General features: G+C 40.7%; 2 protein-coding genes across 2 annotated transcripts in view; one reads left to right on the top strand and one right to left on the bottom strand.

Annotated features, from left to right (window-relative positions):
- mms22l (MMS22-like, DNA repair protein) overlaps positions 1 to 18,744 on the bottom strand; it is a 48,158-nt gene extending 29,414 nt beyond the window's left edge. Inside the window, exons 1-13 of the mRNA XM_017685662.2 lie at positions 18,642 to 18,744; positions 16,651 to 16,840; positions 15,400 to 15,525; positions 15,253 to 15,305; positions 14,480 to 14,567; positions 13,403 to 13,580; positions 12,776 to 12,869; positions 11,445 to 11,575; positions 9,723 to 9,836; positions 9,461 to 9,637; positions 8,813 to 8,875; positions 8,465 to 8,584; positions 7,716 to 7,951 (exon numbers count right to left, since the gene is read on the bottom strand). Coding sequence (XP_017541151.2) covers positions 7,716 to 7,951; positions 8,465 to 8,584; positions 8,813 to 8,875; positions 9,461 to 9,637; positions 9,723 to 9,836; positions 11,445 to 11,575; positions 12,776 to 12,869; positions 13,403 to 13,580; positions 14,480 to 14,567; positions 15,253 to 15,305; positions 15,400 to 15,525; positions 16,651 to 16,823 — 1,553 coding nt within the window. The 5' untranslated portion in view covers positions 16,824 to 16,840; positions 18,642 to 18,744. The remainder of the gene's footprint in view (positions 1 to 7,715; positions 7,952 to 8,464; positions 8,585 to 8,812; positions 8,876 to 9,460; positions 9,638 to 9,722; positions 9,837 to 11,444; positions 11,576 to 12,775; positions 12,870 to 13,402; positions 13,581 to 14,479; positions 14,568 to 15,252; positions 15,306 to 15,399; positions 15,526 to 16,650; positions 16,841 to 18,641) is intronic.
- Positions 18,745 to 18,899: 155 nt separating this feature from the next.
- Positions 18,900 to 20,096, top strand: LOC119261632 (putative proline-rich protein 21). The gene has a single exon (XM_037531248.1). The coding sequence runs from the start codon at positions 18,900 to 18,902 to the stop codon at positions 20,094 to 20,096; it is 1,197 nt and encodes a 398-aa protein (XP_037387145.1).
- The last annotated feature ends 1,711 nt before the right edge of the window (positions 20,097 to 21,807 follow it).

Below are 21,807 nucleotides of genomic sequence, written 5' to 3'. Positions count from 1 at the left end.
TGTGGAACTGTTAAGCAATCTTAAAGGGCTCACATCCTACATTTTACATTTTTTTTTCTTCCCTTATAATTGAACATTTATGCAGTTTTATGTACCAAAAATTTCAAATGTACCAAATTAATTTTTCCATCTTTCTTTGTCCCTTGGAATTTAACAGGGTGTTTGTTACTGTGCCTTTAAGACTGATATATGTAAAATGATCTTTTCCCTGTATTTCTCTTCGTTCAAAGAGCAGTCCAGAAACTCAAACACTCCTTATAAGTTCAGTGTGAATGGGAGGAGGTAAACTGCAGTATCCAGAATAGGAAAACAAGGAGGCCAGCTCTTTGTATCTACACTCTGACCATTTTATTAGCATTCATATAGCATATAGACATTTAAGCTGTAACTGAGATGAGGATTAATGTGGTCTAAAGTAGATGAGCTGAATCTGGCTTTTTCCAGAATTGTAGAACCAGATGAAAGTGACTTTGTGGAGATTATTGGGAAACCTTTGAAACCTTGGGCCTGACAGAGAGGCATACACAGACATATTGCAGATGTTATACAGATGCAAATGAGGGACACTATCTTTGTTCACTGAGCTTAACAAATGACATTGTGCTTAGTTATGTTTTGGGAACCAGTGCTGAACTGTGACTAATAGAAATGGGCCTTCAATTTAGGCCATAAATGTCAAAACATGAGGAAAACGCTTCTTCTGCTAGTGTCTCTGGTTAACAGTAATTTGCATGTACGTTTTTTGGCAGTTTTAGATTAAAGACATATGAAGCCCCTGTTTTACTTGTGGCCAGACATTTTAGTATGTTTTACCTTGTAGCAAGTTCACAGTGACTCAGCAGAGAGACTACTACAGAGCAGCCTGTCTTCTGGAGCTGCCATTGCAGAAGGCCCAGAGTGACATTTTTTTGCACATATACTACTCACAAAAAGTCAGGGATATTTGGCTTTTGGGTGAAATTTCAGGATGAACCTAAAATGCACTCTAACCTTTACAGGTGAACTTAATGTGACCTTCTCTAAACTTTTGAATGCACATGCCCAGCTGTTCAGTGTTTCAGTACTTTCTGCACAACTTCCTGTTCTCTAACAAGGAGCTTAACAGCAAGGTGGTGGTGTTAGTGTGGGCAGGTGTGTCCAGTCAATACAGAACTGCCCTACACTTTGTGAATGGTACAGTGACGAGCCCAAACTACTGAACAACATCATTAATCCAGTCATTGTGCCTCTGCATGAACAACACAGGCCTCATTTCATCTTCATGGACGACAATGCTCCAGCTCATCGAGGTCGCATCATGAGGAGAAGGAGAAGGAGAAGGAGAAGGAGGAGAAAGAGAAGGAGAAGGAGGAGAAAGAGAAAGAGAAGGAGAAGGAGAAGGAGGAGCTTGTTTAAAGGTAGTGCTTTCTCAATTGTTTCCTCTCTGTGTTGATGTAACTCTGAAAAGCACTTTTTCTATTCAATTTTAAAATCTTTCTATTTGAATTTCAATTTGTGGGCTTCTTTCTTTGGTTTTCGGGGTATAGTGCATCATTTAGAGAAATTAAGGATGCATCAATACTGATACTGGTGGCAGTATCGGCCTGATACTATGCTTATTTACTCATACGCATACTCATAAAAATGCACTGACACCAACATGTGGTACTTTCTTATACCATATGACATAAGTTAACATATGCTGCCACACTAAAGAACAAACAACGTATGGGTCACTTTAAAAATACCACCATGGGATATTCCCACCGGGCATACACTGAAATTTTTGTTCATTTTTAAACACATACAAACACAATCACAACTACTTCCCCAATATGGACAGAGACATGCAGGCTAGAAGAAGAAGGAAAAAAAAAAAAAAAAAAAAAGTCTACATTTGCTACAAAAATCCATCTATACCAACTTCCGCATTCTGCATTGAAGCCTGTAGAAAGAAAAAGGCACGGACAGGCATAGACAGTAACCTAAAGGAAAATAAAAGCAATGAAATCGCAGTTATAATTTTGGCCAGAGAAACCGCTATTAGATATTTTCCCCAGTGTGCATCCGTGCATCTGAAAGTGCTGTATGACCCTCTATGGCAGTGTGATGAAAAGGCTGTAAAGACCATGGTAAGTGTCAGAAACAAACACACAGCAAAACAAAAAAAAAAGAAATCAATACCCCCCTCAGTCTCCGCCGACAGTACTGTTTCCTCCAAAACATATCCAAACACACTCCTGCTGTCTCCATCTCAGAGACCAAACACACCCGTGACCCTAATGATCCAGCAACCCCTCGTCTTCACACCAGACATGTGCTGGTATTCTGCAACACGATGAGTCTCTAATTACACAGGGTAGTGACACGACTGACACACTTCTACACAATACCCACAATATAATTTAACCCATTAGTGTCCGTATATCCTTCGGTCTATGTTTTCTCAGAGCTTATCCGAGCACAAAACTGAAGAAATTCCGAACTGATCAAACCACATAGCATAAGTTTTAAACCTCTTAATTTACATTATAAAATCTGAGGCGGCCGCTTTATAAAATTTAATAATTGAAATATTTGAAAACTTCTGTGCACCTGTTTTTCATGCACTGCGAAAAGCCATGGCTGCCACTATTGTTACTGAGAGAGAAAAGAGAGTTTATTAGGAGTTAACTTTAACAAACACCCACCATGCCATGAACTGGTATTTTCTAATACTGTGGGTATATTCTACACTCATTAAAGTCATCAAACTCTTTGGTTCTGCAATCCCAGGTTTAGTAAAGCTGCCTATTCTGTTACAGAAAGCCAAGTGCACACACTCGCAACAAACAAACAAAAATTAATACTTTTTTTTTTTTTTTTTTTTTTTTTTTTTAAAATCACACAGATCCCTATGGAGCAGGAAGCCCTCAGTGAAATTTACAATAGCACACAAATTCTAAACGCATTCAGCAGAGATTTTAAGTTCAGCTTAAACTATCAAACCAACATTTTGCAAAACAGAAAGACAAATAAAAAATAAACAAAAAAGTAAGTAGTTGTCAAAATTTTATTTCGAAAAACCCAAACACTTTCTAGAACCTAATAACTTGTAATAACTTGTGCTTTAGTTATTAGTCATCATTTCAACCTAATGAGTTACAATTTCTATAAGAATCAGAGGACAAAACGTTTGGCTGCATCCCAAACCACACAGTTTGTTGCTGGCTGTTCTTCATAGGAGTCAAATGGACTGAAAGTAGATGGCTCGCAGTCACGCTGAGTGATGAAACACACCAAACGATTGGTGTTGGTCAAAAGTAGAGCTGTTAAGGCTCCTCACATTCCTACCTAATGGATTTAGAGCACTAATTGGAGATGAAGATGTAAAATAAGTGGCTGGTTGTGAATAAAGTGTATGGACAATGGAGTTTCAAAATGTGCTTACAACAAAAACACACTAGAGGGAAACTAAGTGGTATGTGCCAGAAAACGCCTCAGCATCTGACCAAAGCAAACTGCTGAATATCTTTTAAAGATGTGATGCTATTATGTTTCTATCCAGCAACTATATGTTGCTACAAAAGACTCATACATACACAAAGTCTGCAGAACTGTGTTCCCCATCAGAAAGATTAAAAGCACTGAACAGAAAATGTGTAGAAATGTGCCAATTAGAAAGCCACTGACAATCCCAATAGTTTAACTAGTCACTATATCAGACTGATACCTGATTAAATTATATATATCTGATGAATTCTGTGGTTTCTGACACTATAAAAATTGACAAAAATGTTATTTTTAGCATGTTATCATTCTAATATTACCAGTTAGGTAATCAACAAGCCTTCGCCGCAGTGCAGGGACTGGATGCCAAGCACACCCTGCTGTACATAGAAGTATGACTGGATTTCAGCAATTCACCAAAACAGCAACAAACATGAACATATTATCTGGGTGGTATAAAGACAAATTACTGAAAACATTCAGAGATGGAGTGAAATCAGAAATCTTAAAGCATTCAGAGACTGAAGATTCTATGCATTTCCGAGTTTATATCTGAAATCTGTTTTTATGACTTATTACCGCGATTCCACCTCTGCTCTGAGCCACTAATGACATAAAACCTTGCACCCGCATCTATCAAGCTAAACTCTAAGTGGGATTACGGTATGATCACCTACAGCAAATCATTTCCCAGCCTGCTTTTATTAAACCTCCCCATGTGTTTAAAAAGCCTGTTCATAGCTCTCAACAAGAACAATCTCAATTCTTAAAAGCATGACCACTACAGCTAATCAGCTGGTTTACTTACGCGCTCTCATTCTGCATCATTAGCATGTGTCTTCACTGTGGCTACTCAGGCAAAATGTGCAGTGGAGGAGATTTTAGTTCACTCCTATAAAAACTGAACACCTACGCACAAATATCAAAACAAATACAATACAGGCATTTTTTAAAAAAGACAACGGGAAAAAGGCAACGGGAGCCACTTTATCGGAAACCCCACTGTATCTCCACCTTACTGGTATTCAGTAAAAGACTATAGAATTAGAATTTAGAACTATTAGTCACTTTGGAATTAGACCTCTGCATTTAACCCATCCATGCAGTGAAACACCCACATACATGCACACAAGTGAACACACACACTAGGGGGCAGTGAGCACACTTGACCAAAGCAGTGAGCAGCCCTAACCACAGTGCCTGGGGAGCAGTTGGGGGTTAGGTGTCTTGCTCAAGGGCACTTCAGTCATGGACATGGATGCACTCATACCAGCGCCAACACACACAGACCCCCACACCCACCCACCCAAAACCCCACTTTAGAAATCTAGAAATCTGATTAAGAAATCCGATAAAGAACGCTGGATTTTAGCTCAGCTTCTCAGCACATGTGCACTCTTACTCAGATTTCTTTCGGATTTTTAATAGTGTAGCTTTCATTTTTGAGAGAGGAGAAAATGACTGCATTTAAAAAAATCCACAGGTGTTCCTGTCCATTCTTCCACTGTGAGAAAACAACTCAATGCTACAGATATGAAAGGATGTGCAGCTGTCAAGAAGCTGTTACTGAGAAAATCAGAAAATAAGTAAATAAGACCATTTGTACTAGAACTCAGAAACTAGACATCTGAACTCTGGAGAAGGGTTGTAGGAACTCATGAGTGTAAATTTACTTGCAACATGAGAAATGAAACTAACTTCTAAGACTGAATTTCAGAGGTGTGGAAAAACATCACTAAAAATATCCCAGATTTCTTTGAAAAACCAAAAGAACCAAGGGCAAACATACTAAATGCTGAAAATGCTCATATATCTAGTTTTTAAAGCTTCTGTGAAATCTTTTTATTTTTATTTATTTATTCATTTTTTTTTAATGACACTGAACAATTAATAACTAGACATTAATTAAATGAATGCTGGTCTCTAGACATAAAGTGGCAACCAATGAAAAAAGACCCTCTTTAGGATATATGAATACCAGTTATTTACATGTGCACAGATTTGAGTGGCAAAAATAGTTAAAATGCCCAGCACTAACCCCAACCCAAACAGAACCAAGACTCGCTCCCGGTTCTGTCCGCTGGGGTGCCGGTGCACGTCTGGGACGAAATAAATCCGGATAATGACTTCCCTCTGTCTGGAGCGTGCTCAGACACACGACAGACATGAAGGCTAATTAGCTAATGAGTGCGGCGGTTAATTCGCCTTAACGAAGGCTTTCGGTTTTCCAGACACTGCATAGCAGGCGCTGGCAGCGACTGGGCTGGGCTGGGCCAACCACACATACACGCATATACACGCACACATTAATAAGCCCAGCAGGGAGTGTGTGTGTTTAGGCTCCGGGAATCTGTAGCATCTGCTCATCAGAAAAAAGCTGTCCAGAACAAACAGGCGGCCAAACAAACAAACAAACCGGCGGGAATAAACACAAACAATACTGTGAGCTCCTCACTCATGAATTCCTCTAACACTGACCATTCTTCACTGCAGGGTACATAACCTACCCGCCCCCAGTCTAACCAGCCTCAATCCCTGCTGCGTGAATCAGAGAGAGACAGAGAGAGAGACAGAGAGAGAGACAGAGAAAAAGAAGAGAAAAGAGAGACAGACAGAGAGAGACAGAGACCGAGAGACTGAGATAAAGTGCAAGAGAAAAGAATAAAAGAGAGATGGTTTAGGTAACAATGGTGATGCTTTTGTGCTTAAAGATCCGCATTTTATTCATTTTACTTCACCTTTAACCCTACAGAACTTATGTTTTATTTCTCCATAATCCAGATCCAGATATTTCTGTACCCTTTCAATTCCTGCATTTCATAAAATGTTTATGAATTGGTATCATTACACATACATGAGGGAAAAAAAATGACATTGGCAGCCCATATTTCCTATAATCGGTGCTTCCCTACAAATCTCCCACACCTTCAGAATTCTCTCATCATATATAGATGGCAGTGTGTTTATTAGCTCCACCTCCCTTGCAGGTTAATCCACTGGCCATTTTAACAGAAACACCTACAAACCCATCCCGTTTTTTCATAATTACTATCACATTCTTCTCTTGTATGTTTATACAGCGAAATTGATTAAATTCAGACATTTTAGCGCAGTAGCACATAAGAATAATGAAAAAAGGTCTTCTTACATTTTTTGTAGTTTCTCCTACACAACACTGGCATCCGAGCAGCTGATCAGATATTTCTCCTGAGAAAAAGACTCATGATTTCATGCGTCTCCTCTTGAGTTTTAGTAGAGATCTCAAAGTCACACATTGTGTTTAAAGTTGCAGAGATAATGCTCATGTTTATCTCCAACTGAACTAAATACAGGAACTGCAGTACAAACTCATCCATTTCTCAATCAGGACTAAGATCTTTCTCAGTTGTGATGCTGTGAATACCTGTTACAATTTGGACCAGAAATATCGTCCACTTTTTCTCTAATGATGTTTGTCCAAGGGCAGTGGTTCTTTACCTGACGGTCAGTATCTCCTTTGGGGGATATGTTTAATCATTTTTAAACGGTTAAACGGCTTTCTTTTTTTGTTTTGTTTTTTGTTTGATACCGATATGATTCCAATATCACTCTGTATCCTTCACTGCAATAATGACGAATGATATTACACAGCTCTAGTCTGAGGGATATGGACTCTGGACTCCTGCCGCTTTCCTCAAACATCAGAGAGAGCAGCTCTCTGGGGGAGATGGGAACATATCAAAACTTCAGAGGGATACCACAGCACCCGTTTCACTCTTACACCCCCCCGCCCCCCCCACGCACACATACACCCACCCCGTATACTTTGAGAAAAAAAAGTGAGACCAGGCCCTGCTCTAACACACTTGTAGTGATGTGCTTTTAGAGTAATGATATTCAGGCATCCAGAAGAGTTAATGGACAAATACCTACTACATGAATAACATGTGACTGGTACAACTTTTAGCATAAAGCCACACTACATTTGCCTTCTCAGTCACAGCCTTAATAACGTGTTCACATTGAGGCACTAGTGTTTTAAAGTGGCACAATATAATATACATATACTCTATATTTTTCTGTCTTCCTGTGATAAAATGTAACGAATACCCGAACAGAGACAGGTATCTTAAACGTTTCACCCATGCACATCATTTGGAAGCACTGTGCTACACAGCCAAATCACTTGCTACCTTTCAACAATGATTCTGTTTCCATTCATCTGGCTTCTTATTACTGCCAATGAGCAAACTGACCAGGCCACTCACCTGCCCTTGATCTGTCTCCATGGTGCACCAGGTGCGCTCTCTTGGCTCAGGTGCAGCGCCAGCATGCGCAGGAAGATGAGGAAGGAGTTCGCAGAGCGATAGAGCTGAGCATGGCTGGCGGAAGTCATGGGCTCAGGACTACAGCAGCTTTTAGCCTGTTCCAGCAGGGTCAAGGGAGTGGGGCTAATGCTGCCCAAACCAGACACACCCAACCACGGCACAGAGAATAATCCATTCTGCATCCAGACAGAAAAACACAGACAGGAAATGAAGACACTAAAGTCCTGTAAGCTAGATTCAGCTCCAGAATCACCAGCATCCTTTAATGAAAATGAGCTAAAACCAGCATATAATTAATAAACCACAAATAGATAAGCTGCACTTTTTGATTTTTACACTAACTTAATACACCAGGTGTTCAGTTGGGTTCAAATCTGGAGACTTGAAGGACCATCACAAAACTTACCGTCACTACCTCTGTGTGGATTTTGATGCGTGTTTGTGGTCATTATCTGGCTAAAAGGTCCACCCACAATGAAATTTCAGTCTACTGGCAGAGGCTGTCAAGCTCTACTACCCATCAAAGTAGTATTACAACTCTTTGCAGTTATACATGCACTGAACATCAAAAGGTCTGTAGACACCTAGTTTCTCAAAATGTTTATTTATTTATTTATTTACTTTTATTATTATTAAAATACCATGATTTCTTTGTTGGTTTGCATTTACTTAGCATATTAAACACCCACCAGGTTTTTACTGTAGTACTCCCACAGTGTGTTTACAGCACTGACATTGGACCCCCACATCAGGTTGAGAGAGAGACAGCAATGCACAAGCATCCGCATCTGCTCCTCTGGCACTGCGACCTGAAGTACAACAAGGACATACTGGGTAATTATGTTAAAATGAACTTGTGCACATAACACACATAACAGTAAGCATGTTTCGGTCATACTGCTCCACGTTTACTTGTTGTACTTGAGCAGGAAATCACCAAACTGTGCTAGCTTAAAGACTTCCAGGAGATGAACTGTGTTTCAAGTAGACAATTTAGAGTGACTCTCCAAATAAGAGCATTTAAACCTAGGCTTCACCTTCATATCACAGCTGGACTTCAGCAGCTCCAACACAAAACTCCAGTTGTCCTCCAGCTGTTTCTGAAAGACAATAAACAAAAACAAAGATATTGAGCACCTAAAACGACCTTCGCAAAGAAACTAAATCCTCAGGTTTTCAGGTATCAGAAACTTTTGTGCGCACTTAAGAGATTTACATGCAACAGTTTCTTGTGCTGTCCTGAGAGCTTCATGATTTTAAATTTCAGTAAAGTCCCTTCAGGGCAATGATCACCAACTCAGGTCTCAGAGAGCAAACCTTCCTGCAGATCAGCAACAAACTGTTTCCATAGACAGTTGTTTTCAGAAGTGTTTCTGAGCCCATGCAGGGGTGATGATCTCCACTACAGAATGGTATCTGTGATGCAGCGCCGTCTGAGGGCCCAAAGATCACGGCCAGCAAATACTGGTTTTTGGCCTTGTCCCTTGAATACAGAGATTTGTCCAGATTCTCTGAATCGTTTAATTAGATTATGTACTGTTATTTTACATTGAGAAACATTATTCTTACATTTTGTTGCACTATTTGCTCACACAGTCTGAAAACCTGCTGTTATCAAGTATAACAAGGGTAGAAGTGTCTATAGATAGACACTTTGTTTCCAAAGGAAATTTAGCATGTCATACCTCATTCTGTAGTGTCCCATTGCGGTTGTACATGCCGAGTTGGGCAAGGTGTGTGATTAGCCACCAGGTGAAACCCAGTGGATCCTTACAGTTTGCTGGCAGACCAGGGTCACGGTCGCCTGGAAGCACCCCTTTCAGGACAACCTGCAGCAGCGCATTCACGTAGCCCCAAAACGACTGAGGAAACAAGTTACAGTGCAATGAGAATAACAATAAGCAATGAATACACTCAGAGTAAATTTGTGAATGTGTGTGGTCATACCTGTGTGTGTTGGGTTTTGCTTCTATGTTCAAGCAGATGAATAAGGATAATCCAGAGTTCTTTTGTACAAGCACAGTAATAATGGTTGCTGGTCAATGTCTCAGTTGGTCTCACCTGAAAGAGAGAAACAGAGAGAAAGAGAGAGAAGGAGAAAGAGAGATAAAGACAGATAAAGAGAAAGAGAGAAATAGAGGGAAACGGAGAGAAAGAGAAAGAGTGAGAAAGAACAACAAGAGAGAGAACAACAATAAAGAGAGAGAGAGAGAGAGAGAGAGAGAGAGAGAGAGAGAGAGAGAGAGAGAGAGAGAGAAAAGACAAAAAAAGAAAGAGAGAAAAGACAGAAAAAGAAAGAGAAAAGACAGAAAAAGAAAGAGAAAGAAAGAGAAAGAAAGAAAGAGAAAGAGAGAGAAGAGAAAGAAGGAGAACAAGAAAAAAGAGAGAAAGAAAGAGAAAGAAAGAAAGAAAGAAAAAACAAGAAAAAAGAGAGAAAAAAAGAAAGAAAGAGAAAGAGGGAAACAAAGACAGAGAGAGAGAAAAAAGAGGGAAAGAGAGAGAAAGAAAGAGAGAATGCGAGAGAGCGAGAGAAACAGAGAAAGACAGAGAGAGAGAGATAGAAAGAGCAAGAAAGAGAATGAGAAAGAGAGAACGAGACAGACAGAGAAAGAGAGAGACAAAAAGAAAGACAAAAAGAGAGACAAAAAGAGAGAGAAAGAAAGAGAAGAGAGAGAGAAGAGAGAAGAGAGAGATCTGGTAAATGTCACAGTCAACACATGTACATGTTTCCTTCCTTCCACCAAATGCAGTCAATAAGCCAGAGCATATTTGGTAACTGATGTAGGCTACATTTAAAATCCAGCTACTGCGATTTAAATTGTGCCCTTTCACATTGCGCTTATAACATATAGGGACTATTAATCTTTCAGCCCCAAAGGCACCAATATGGGAATTGTGGGTCAATGCAGATATTCAGTATTTTTCTACATATCAGGTGATGCCAATACAGATACAAAAACATTTAAAGAGAAATGCAGCATTTATTTATAGGGGGTTACAAATACAAAAAAAGGGAAAAAACAAACAAACAAACAAACAAACAAACAAACGCAGGTATTTTAACGCAGAAGCCCAGCACCTACAACTCTTCTGGAGTACATTGACTACAACATTGGATATCGTCCAAATCTAAACACCTGTTCCAGATTTTTTTAAAGCAAATATCTGCTGACATTGATATGATTCTGATATCACCATGCATGCATTGTTATCTATGAATATGGACAAAATTTAGGCTTCACGATGGCTGCAACTACTTTTTTAATGAATAGTTTGGCAAAAATCTAATTTGCACAATTTTCCACTTAACCCAGTTTGTCTATTTACTTCCAGTGTTTGTTAGCAATGTTATCCTTGTAGTTGACCAATTAACTACATTTACTGTAAAGGTAAAATTGTGTACCTTTGCCAAATCATGTGGAAAGTGGAAAATCCTGCACCAAAAGCACACCGACAGATCTATTTTAGTCATTTAGACTCAGCACAGGCAACTGTGACTCAGGTATGCAGATTGCATGATGCTAATTTGTGGGAGATGTGCTTTCAATACTTGTTAGCCACATTAACCTAACTCCAGTGCCACACTGGGGTTTAGTTGGGAATATTGGACAAATTTGAATTTTGGCTGCACCATCATATTAATGTCTTTATCTCTTTGTACATACATACCTTGCTGTACTTGTTCATGGCCACAATGATAAGGTCACATAGGAGATTGTTGAGATGATCTTCAAACAGGCTGACGTTAGTCAACGTTTCTCCAGTTAAATCCACAAACTGGTGAGCGTACACCACCTGACCTACCGAGGGTCAACATAAAAAGCATAGAAACGTGTGATCAGAAAAAACTCTCTTTTCAGTGCTAAACGCTTTTTGCTCTAGAAAAGTGTCAGCAGACTGGACCACAGCACCCAATTCTCCATCATGGATTTGCTTGTTCTATCAAACAACAATAACAAAATGAAAGACTGCCTTCAAGGATAAAGTTTTCTCTCTCTCTCTCTCTCTCTCACACTCACACACTCACACACTCACACACTCACACACTCACACACTCACACACTCAGGGATATTTGGCTTTGGGGTGAAATTTGAGGATGAACCCAAAATGCACTCTAACCTTTACAAGTGAACTTAATGTGACCTTCTCTAAACTTTTGAATGCACATGTCCAGCTGTTCAATGTTTCAGTACTTTCTGCACAACTTGCTGTTCTCTAACAAGGAGCTTAACAGCAAGGTGGTGGTGGTGCAGTGTGGGCAGGTGTGTCCAGTCAATACAGAACTGCCCTACACTTTGTGAACAGTGATGAGCCCAAACTACTGAATAACATCATTAATCCAGTCATTGTTCCTCTGCATGAACAACACAGGCCTCATTTCATCTTCATGGACGACAATGCTCCAGCTCATCGAGGTCGCATCATTAGGGAACAGCTGCTGGAGACCGGGGTACCTCGAATGGAGTGGCCTGCACTTTCTCCAGACCTGAATCCCATAGACAACCTATGGGATCAGCTGAGTTGCTGTGTAGAGGTTCGTAACTCTGTACCCCAGAACCTCAATGACCTGAGGACCGCCCTTCAAGAAGAGTGGGATGCCCTGCCTCAGCAGACAACGAGTCGACTTTTGAACAACATGAGATGTCATTGTCAAGCTGCAATTGATGCTCAAGGGCACAGGACGAGTTATTGAGACATTGAGATTTTTTCGTTGGTGTTTTACCCATCACTGCTGTTGGCTTTTGTTTCAGTAAATTGTTTGAGATGAGGAAATCACCATCGCATACTTCTACTTAAATGCCCTACTTTCATGATATAATATCACTGTAGCGAGAACTTTTTACGCTTTCCATAAATTTCACCCAAAAGCCAAATATCCCGAACTTTTTGTGAGTAGTGTATGCATAAGCGACATCATACAGTTTGCATAAAACTACCTGGTCACAACTAGCTTTCATTTATTGTTAAAAACACTAGCATTTTTATAAAAGGCACTTACCCATCATCTTCTGGCCCAGCAGATGGAGTATCTCCAGCACACACCAGTGGATGTCCAGGTGCAGGTGCAATAAATGCCATGATGGTGGGAAAAGCTGCAGAGAGACATTCATTCACTCTTTCAGTTACCTTCAATTTTTAGAAAGCGATGGTTTAGTCAAAAAATTTATTTGCATGGGTTTCCCCCAATGTAATCATCATTCTTCAGTTTGGCTCTGGAGCTTTGAGACTAATGTAGCCAACAAGCAATGGAAACTTTTACTCCAGCAATTACAATATAAATCAACAACACAGCCAAAAATGACATCAAATGACAGCTGCTGTTCTAAGCAAACATACTTCTGCCCATTTTATAGATAACAGTGTTGTACAGTGTCAGAAACCACCTAAATAAGTATACTGAAATTATCACAGTTCAAGGCAAGTGTGCAATGATTAAGGTCAGATTTAGGCTTACATTACTTTTTAGTTACATTTCCTACACTTGCATCTCCAGCGTAGAACTAAAGAAGAAAACCAGCCAACGTGTTCTGGCTGATTTACTGTATTTAGGCAACAGAAGAAACAGGTCAATTTAATTTCCAGCAGAGCTATTGTTTTAATATGGCAGAGACATTTGTGGCTGTACCCTTCCTTGGTGGTGAATGGTCAGTGCGCTCTGGACATTAGCAGGCAGGTCTTTGAGCCGGCCAATAAGCAGCGTGATGCCAAACAGTTCCTCTACTAGAGCAGAGGGCAGCTGGGCCTCCAGCTCACAGTACGGGTGAACAAAGCCTTCGTCTACAGGCAGAGGAACTTCCAGGAACCTGAAGAGAAGGACACATCACAGACTGATGCAGGGCCTAACAGACATGATTAATTTCACTAATTTAATATGAAACTCGATCAGAGCAAAGGTCCTGTAAGGATAAGAGTTCATTTCAACATATTTTATACTATTTTAAACATATTTTAGATTATTAAAAAAAAAAAAAATCAAATGGACATTGTGACCTATCCATGCATTGACTGCACATAAGGTCAAAAATTACCACATTTCTTTTATAAGGAAGATAATTCTGTTTTACAGCCAGCCAACAGGAAAACAGAACTCACTGTCACAGAAATCCCACCAAAAAATTTGGAGTTAAGCCTCTCCCATTCAAAGGTTTGCCAGCATGCAGTATCACTCTACTCATGCCATTACATCTGCAGAGTCTAGTTATCAGCCAAAAAGATATCTTGGTTGGGTCCTAATTTCCAATTCAATACAATTATTCAAGGTGCTTTAGAAAGGTAAAGAAGAAAAGGTGATTTAACATGTATTTAGCTATAGCCCCTATGTCAAGCAAAAGGCAGGCAGGCAGGCAGGGTAGATCAGGCCCATGGCACAGTCCTATCTGGGCCATGAAATAATTTTAATTTTCGCTTAATATAAGCCTGTTCCACAATATGCTGCACTACAGTCGCCGGCATGCACTGCAATGTAATGTATGCTCGCCACCCCAAATAACAATCTATGGAATTCATGTAATATAATATTTTTAAGTGTACTACAAGTGCCTAGATTTTGCTGATGACATGTTGCCATATTTTGAATAACAATGGCCGGTTCAGGTTATGTCATTTAAAAATGAAATTAAAACACAAGTCTCCTTTGGCTCACGGACTTGACTTTTTAATATGGCCCGTTTAGTGGCACCCCTAAGCTATAGTAAAACTTTACCTGTGAATGAAGACTTTAATGTAGGTGAGAAACAGCACACACTGCTGTCTCAGCTCCTCTGCTTCATAATGAAGACCACTAGCCTGACCTAAAAGGGAAATCAACCACAAGTGTTATTCACGCGTTTATTCACTGAGAACACATAAATCAAGGGTGGGTGCATGGCTGGATGGCTGGATGGGTGGACTGATAGATAATTACACATAAACTCACATAAACTATGCAGAAAAATACAAAATAGAAATACATTGTGTAAATGTAAGTTAAGGTATAAGAAAAATAAAAGAAAGTATAAAAGTATCTATTTACATGGCGTATGAGACAGATTGGCTGTATTTTACAGACAGCAGGCACTGAGTGGGGTGAGGGAGTCTAACAGCACAGATTATAGATGTCACTAACTCTGGCACATGTGAATATACTACATACTGTCTGGTAACACACCCAGTTCAACTCAGGAAGGGATCATTAATGAGGTGTGTTTCCCAAAGGCACCTTAGCTGAAAGACACATCACACTGAAGCCTCTCTCTCCTAGTTAACACGATCTTAACACTAAGATGCTTTTGGGAAACTGGGTCCAGATTAGTTGGGTGAGGTGTTTTGCAAGCAGGGATAGCACAAAGATGTGTAGGGCAGTGAGTACTCTAGAACCAGGGTTGGTAACTACTGACTAAAAGGAAGATTTGCAGACTGGTATTAACTGCATACTGCGGAAAAGCACTTTCAAGGGTGTTTTACAAAACAAACAGAAGGTTGAGAAGTACTGCTTACTGAAATCATGCGAGCTGGACTGCACCAAAGTTTCCAGTCGGAACACTTTTTGCCTGAAATAGTGGACAGATTGTGAAATTAGCGAACTCTCTCTGTCAGCAGACAGTGTGGCCGAGCTCCAAACTCACACAATCTGTGTACACTCACCTGAACAAGCCAAACAGAAGTTTAGTATACTCCACCAGTGCTGTTTCAGTCACCCAGGGGAAGCCAAAAATATCTACAGTATCCACTTCAAAATCTGTAGGAGACGGGTCCAACTTTAACAGCAATCTGGAGAAAAACAACGGTGAGAACAATACGAAGCAGACAGTTTGTAACAGAGAGATATAGACAGAAATTTTATTAATGAAGTAATGATATAATTGAGATTAATCACAATAATGATAATGGATTTCCTTAATTATTATAAATGATATTGTTATCGTAATTAGGGCAATTAGTATCAACAACAAAGTTATCCAAATCACATACGAAATTGAATTGCAGATGCAGAATTGCATCAAATTATTCTAATATGCTGCTAATATTCTACAGCTTCATAGATTTCAATCAATTAGTAGTAAGCTGTCAAAAAAAATAAATGTTCAGAATAATGAGCACAGCTTTACATGACTGAGAAAGCTGTATAACATCAATTCATGAAAAATTTAATATCCATAATACCTCATATTCCAAAAGAGCTGATCAAATCTCAAGGCAGAAAACTTACATTTATAAGGAATTAATAAAAACAGACAATTTCAGTGCATCACCCAGCATTTAATACCTTCTTGAAATACGACGGGGCAAAACAACACTGAACAAAACATCTAAAACACTTTCAAGTACCTTCTATTAATTTCTAACATTTAAATTTAACAGTATTCCAAAGGTATTATAGAATAAAACATCCAAAATGATTCATATTCATTCCAAACTTTTGAAAAGACAGTTGAAGTTTAGTCATCATGATTAAAGGGCCCATATCATAGACAACTGAATTTCCCTTACTTTCTTAAAATAATATGTAAACACTGTTAAAAGTTTCAGCAGTTTAGCTCCACCCATTAATGCTGAAGTTATAAGGAGTGTTTCATTCTGTTTTTTCAATGAAGAACAAACAAACCTGGTAGTAAGAACACAAGTCTTTTAGATGTGTCAATCTTAAGGGCACAGTAATGAAAACAGCCTGATTAACGGGATAAAGAAAGGTTGGAAAATCGTCACACATTACAAAACACTGGTACCTAAAACCACATAAATGTCATTAGTGGACCTCAAAGTAAAATTAGGTAATTATAATAATATAAAATAATAATAAATAATAAAATACAAGAAATGTGAATATTTCTTTTTTTAATGACTTTTAAATTTCAGAATAAAAGCTAGAATACTCTTAAAATAACGAAGCCTCACCTCTTTAGTACTCCTCTGCTGACGTAACCATCAGATGGTAGCATATGTGCATCTTCTCGCCCTGGTTCATACGCACAAGTAAAGCATGGCGGCCGTGCAGCCGGCTCACACACATCCTCCGGCATGAACGGGGAGACTGGAGGAGTGAGAGACTGACCGAAATCATCGTCCATCACACTGCTGACACAAACTGGATCAGATAAAACAGAAAAGCATGGCCTTCCATTAAAGGGGCATTCCAGCCTGAAATTTTATGTTATTCATATCCATCAGCCTCATCAGTTCAACCGAATTCACATGTTTTTGTGTCCCTTCTGTGTTTTAGTATATCAAAGTTCTTTCACTACAATACCCAGCATGCACTGTACAAATACATCACTGGGATCCCCCCTGACAGCAATAAAATCCACTGATGTAGAGGCTAGTATAGACGACATGACATTCAGAGTCCTAGCTATAATGTTCAACTATCTGGTTCCCATGCAAATAAGTCAGCTACAGGAAAAAAAATTTAAAATTTCAAACTGTCCACTTTGAAGTATCTGCCCAAAAACACTGTTCCTCCCACCTTCAAGATACATCATCATGCAGTGGGTAACACCACTGCCTTCTAGGCTGTAGACTGGGGTTCAATCCCAGCCTGGGTAACCTCCCTACACTAGATTGCTCAAAATTTCTTCGGAAGGGCGGGACGTCAGTGATGGCGACCAATCACAGTTCATTCTTTGAGACAGAACAAAACAACAAATGCTGAAAGTCATTGGAATCTCGAATGGCTCCCTACTCCCTACATAGTGCACTACATAAGCCTGGGGTTCAATCTCAGCATGGGTAAACACCCTACACTATACTAACAAGCGTCCTTGGGCAAGACTCCCAACACCGCCTTCACCTTCCTGTGTAAAATGATCAAATTGTAAGTCGCCCTGGATCAGAGCGTCAGCCAAATGCTGTAACAGGAAAGTAAATCATCAGAAGAGGCTGTTCCTAATCTTTAAATTGGAAAATCTCCCTCTCTATTATGGCACCGCTGCAGGGGCGAGTGGGCATGTTTATCATGTTATAACAGATATGTCAATGGATGGAATTTTTTCTTTGGCCAGAGTACCCATTTAAAACTTTAGTATTCTTATTACAAGACAAAACGCTGAGTAAGGTGAATATGTGAATCTGACTGGACTAAAATGGTACAATTCAGACTAGGCCTAATCCATGTTTAGGAAACTAACCAGTATAATGGCACATTTTCCAGCTTCAAACCCAGGATATGCTGGTGTCTTCCTGCTCCAACACACCTGATTGAGCTCCAGAACGTCTTGATCATTTAAGCGACTCCCCTTACTCAGAATACAGTGAGTAAGCCAAGGCAGGTTTGGTGTTTGAAGTTTGCGTCGGGGAATGAGATGATTAAGTCGCGGCCACGACTTAGTAAAGCAAGGGAACGAGATCCTAATGCGTGGCCATGACCTCGTTCCCACGACTGAATCATCTCATTCAAACCCGCCTTACTAAGTCGTGGCCACGCATTAGGATCTCGTTCCCAAGCCTTACTAAGTCGTGCCCTCACATTATTTTTATTTACACAGGATGTCACCAGTGGGGCTCCGTGCCCACAGGCTCTAAGCGTTCATCTTTATAGCGGACCTGGTAGCAGATGTCTCTGATAAACTGGCCAGTGAGTGAGTGAATGTACAAGGTACGTGGTTTCGAATAATAAACTGAATGGCGGATGAACGGCATGGGCATGAATCCTATCATTTATGTTGCATAAAGCTGAGAAACGATACAGCGGGTCCGTGAAAGATAATAAAAGCGGATAAAAAACGAATAAATGTACATATAAAGGCTACACAGCTCTGCTGTTCAGCAGCTTAGACTGAAGCCCACTCGGCGAACGAGCAGTTAGATTCTTAAACTTCCTCAGAGACGCTTGATCAAACTTTCTGATCTGCCTGAAAGTCCAAAACAACAGAACCAGCAATGAATCCTACCTCAGATCTGTTGGTACGCACTGCGCGAAACGCTCGCGTTTAACTCGCCGCTCCGCTTTCGGCCGCTTAGACTCCCGCGCTCTCCACAGTACGCATGCGTGCGTTCGCGTCGATCCTCTGTGATTGGTCAAAATTTCTTCGGAAGGGCAGGACGTCAGTGATGACAACCAATCATAGTTCGCTCTTTGAGAACAGCATTGCTGAGGCGCGAAGACGGAAGAAAACAACAAACGCTGAAAGTCATTGTCTATATCTCGAATGGCTCCCCGCTCCCTACTCCCTACTCTCTACACCCTACTCCCTGCTCCCTGCTACTCCCTACTCCCTGCTCCCTACTCACTACTGTCTGCTCCCTACTCCCTACTTTCTACACCCTACTCCCTACTCTCTACACCCTACTTCCTGCTCCCTGTTCCCTGCTACTCTCTACTCCCTGCTCCGTACTCCCTACTCACTACTGTCTGCTCCCTGCTCCATACACTCTACACCCTACTCCCAGCTCTCTACACCCTACTTCCTGCTCCCTGTTCCCTACTCCCTACTCCCTACTGTCTGCTGCCTACTCTCTACACCCTATTCCCTGCTCTCTACACCCTACTCCCTGCTCACTACTCCCTATTCCCTACTCTCCACTCCCTACTCCCTGCTTCCTACTCCCTACTGTCTGCTCCCTACTCCCTACTTTCTACACCCTACTCCCTACTCTCTACACCCTACTCCCAGCTCTCTACACCCTTCTTCTTGCTCCCTGTTACCTACTCTCTGCTCCCTACTCCCTACTCACTACTGTCTGCTCCCTACTCTCTACACCCTACTCCCTACTCTCTACACCCTACTCCCTGCTCTCTACACCCTACTCCCTGTTCTCCACTCCCTGCTCACTATTCCCTACTCCCTGCTCTCTACTCCATGCTCCCCGCTCCCTACTCTCTACTCCCTACTCACTACTGTCTGCTCCCTACTCCCTACTTTCTACACCCTACTCCCTGTTCTCTACTCCCTATTTCCTGCTCGCTAATCCCTGCTCTCTACTCCCTACTCTCTACACCCTACTCCTCCCTGCTCCCTACTCCCTGCTCTCTACACCCTACTCCCTGCTCACTACTCCCTATTCCCTACTCTCTACACCCTACTCCCTGTTCTCCACTCCCTGCTCACTATTCCCTACTCCCTGCTCTCTACTCCATGCTCCCCGCTCCCTACTCTCTACTCCCTACTCACTACTGTCTGCTCCCTACTCCCTACTTTCTACACCCTACTCCCTGTTCTCTACTCCCTATTTCCTGCTCGCTAATCCCTGCTCTCTACTCCCTACTCTCTACACCCTACTCCTCCCTGCTCCCTACTCCCTGCTCACTACTCCCTACTCCCTGCTCACTACTCCCTATTCCCTGCTCCCTACTCCCTACTCTCTACACCCTACTCCCTGCTCCCTACTCCCTACTCTCTACATAGTGTGCTACATAAGATGCTGAAGTGTGGCCTCAAAATCAAATGTTGCACTAAATTTCCAAAAATGCAGCCTATGACTTAATCGCAGTTGTATCTCTTAGACATTTAATGTTTTATCTAGATGTAGAAGCCATCATTTTATGATCTATGCAGTACGTTAAACATCTAGGGAGATTCAGATTCAGAAATTCAGCCACTGTTTCAGCAATTAAATGAAAAACGTGCATTTTCTTACAGTGCAGTGTGTAAGAGAGGAATACTGATGACGGGTATTGTTAACTTTAAATATATTAATATATTAAGTTCATCGTTGTTATTGCAAGTTCAAATGTGTGTATAGGTAAAGGACACCAATATTTCAAATAACATTGAAACGTGTTAGCCTAATTATTCACATGGTTAGTTAAGGGGCCCTGCTATTTATTTGTTTGTTTGGTTGGTTGATAGGTTGGTGGGTGGGTTGTTTGTTTGTGTGTTATGCCCATATCAAGCTGCCTGTACATATCTAGCAAGAGATTATAACAATGGTCAAAAAAAAACAACTTAATAAGAGTGAGAAATATTTACATTGATTGAAATTTTTAAAACAATATTTAATGTGTTCTACATGACCAAATAGTTGGGGATTAGTGATTCAATTTACTCTAAAATACAATGCTGAACTGCTCCAAAGTGCAAGGCTACTGGAGGTTTTGAACAGTCACAAAAAAGTATGTGGAGGCCTGACCTTCTCACCCACACTCACCTGCCACTTTATTAGGTTGCTAGTAAGAGTTTGGACCCCCGTTTGCCTTCAGAACTGCTTTAATTCTTTGTGGTATACTTTCAACAAGGTGTTGGAAACATTCCTCAAAGATTTTGGTTGGTTATTTGAGTTACTGTTGCCTTTCTATCATCTTAAACCAGTCGGCCCGTTCTCCTCTGACCTCTCACATCAACAAGGCATTTTTGTCCACACAACTGCCGCTCACTGGATATTTTCTCTTTTTTGGACCATTCTCTGTAAATCCTAGAGATGGTTGTGTGTGAAAATCCCATTAGATCAGCAGTTTCTGAAATACTCAGACCAGCCCATCTGGCACCAACAACCATGCCACATTCAAAGTCACTTAAATCACCTTTCTTCCCCATTCTGATGCTCGGTCTGCACTTCAGCAAGTTGTCTTGACCACCTAATTAGCTATTTTTGTTAACAAGTTACTGAACTGTACCTAATAAAGTGGCCGGTGAGTGTATATGAGCTTGTTGGACATCTCATTCCAAAACCATGGGCATTAATAATAGTTAGGCCCCTTTTTTGCCACTATAACAGCACACACTAATCTGTGAAGGCTTTGCAGATGGTTATGGAGTGTGTCTGTGGGAATTTGTACCTATTCAGTCACAAGAGCATTTGTGAGGTCAGGCAGTGATGTTGAACAAGAAGGCCTGGCTCACAACTGACGTTCCAATTATTCCCAAAGGTGTTCAGGGTTCTGTGCAGGCCTCTGAAATTTCTCTATGCAAAACTCATCAAACCAGAAAATATCTTCATGTGAACAGGGACACAGTCATGCTGGAACAAGATAGGCCTTCCTGCAATATTTGAAGCACATAATTGTCTAAAATGTCTTTGCATGCTGCAGGCTTAACATTACCGTTCACTGGAATTAAGGGGCCTGGCCCATTATCCCTCCTCAAAAAAACTTCACCATTGGCATTATGCATACTGGTA

The sequence above is a fragment of the Pygocentrus nattereri genome, chromosome 19 (assembly GCF_015220715.1).
Source record: "Pygocentrus nattereri isolate fPygNat1 chromosome 19, fPygNat1.pri, whole genome shotgun sequence".
NCBI classification, from domain to species: Eukaryota; Metazoa; Chordata; class Actinopteri; order Characiformes; family Serrasalmidae; genus Pygocentrus; species Pygocentrus nattereri.
The sequence above is the reverse complement of the archived record's forward strand: the minus strand, read 5'-3'. Positions and strand labels throughout refer to the sequence as shown.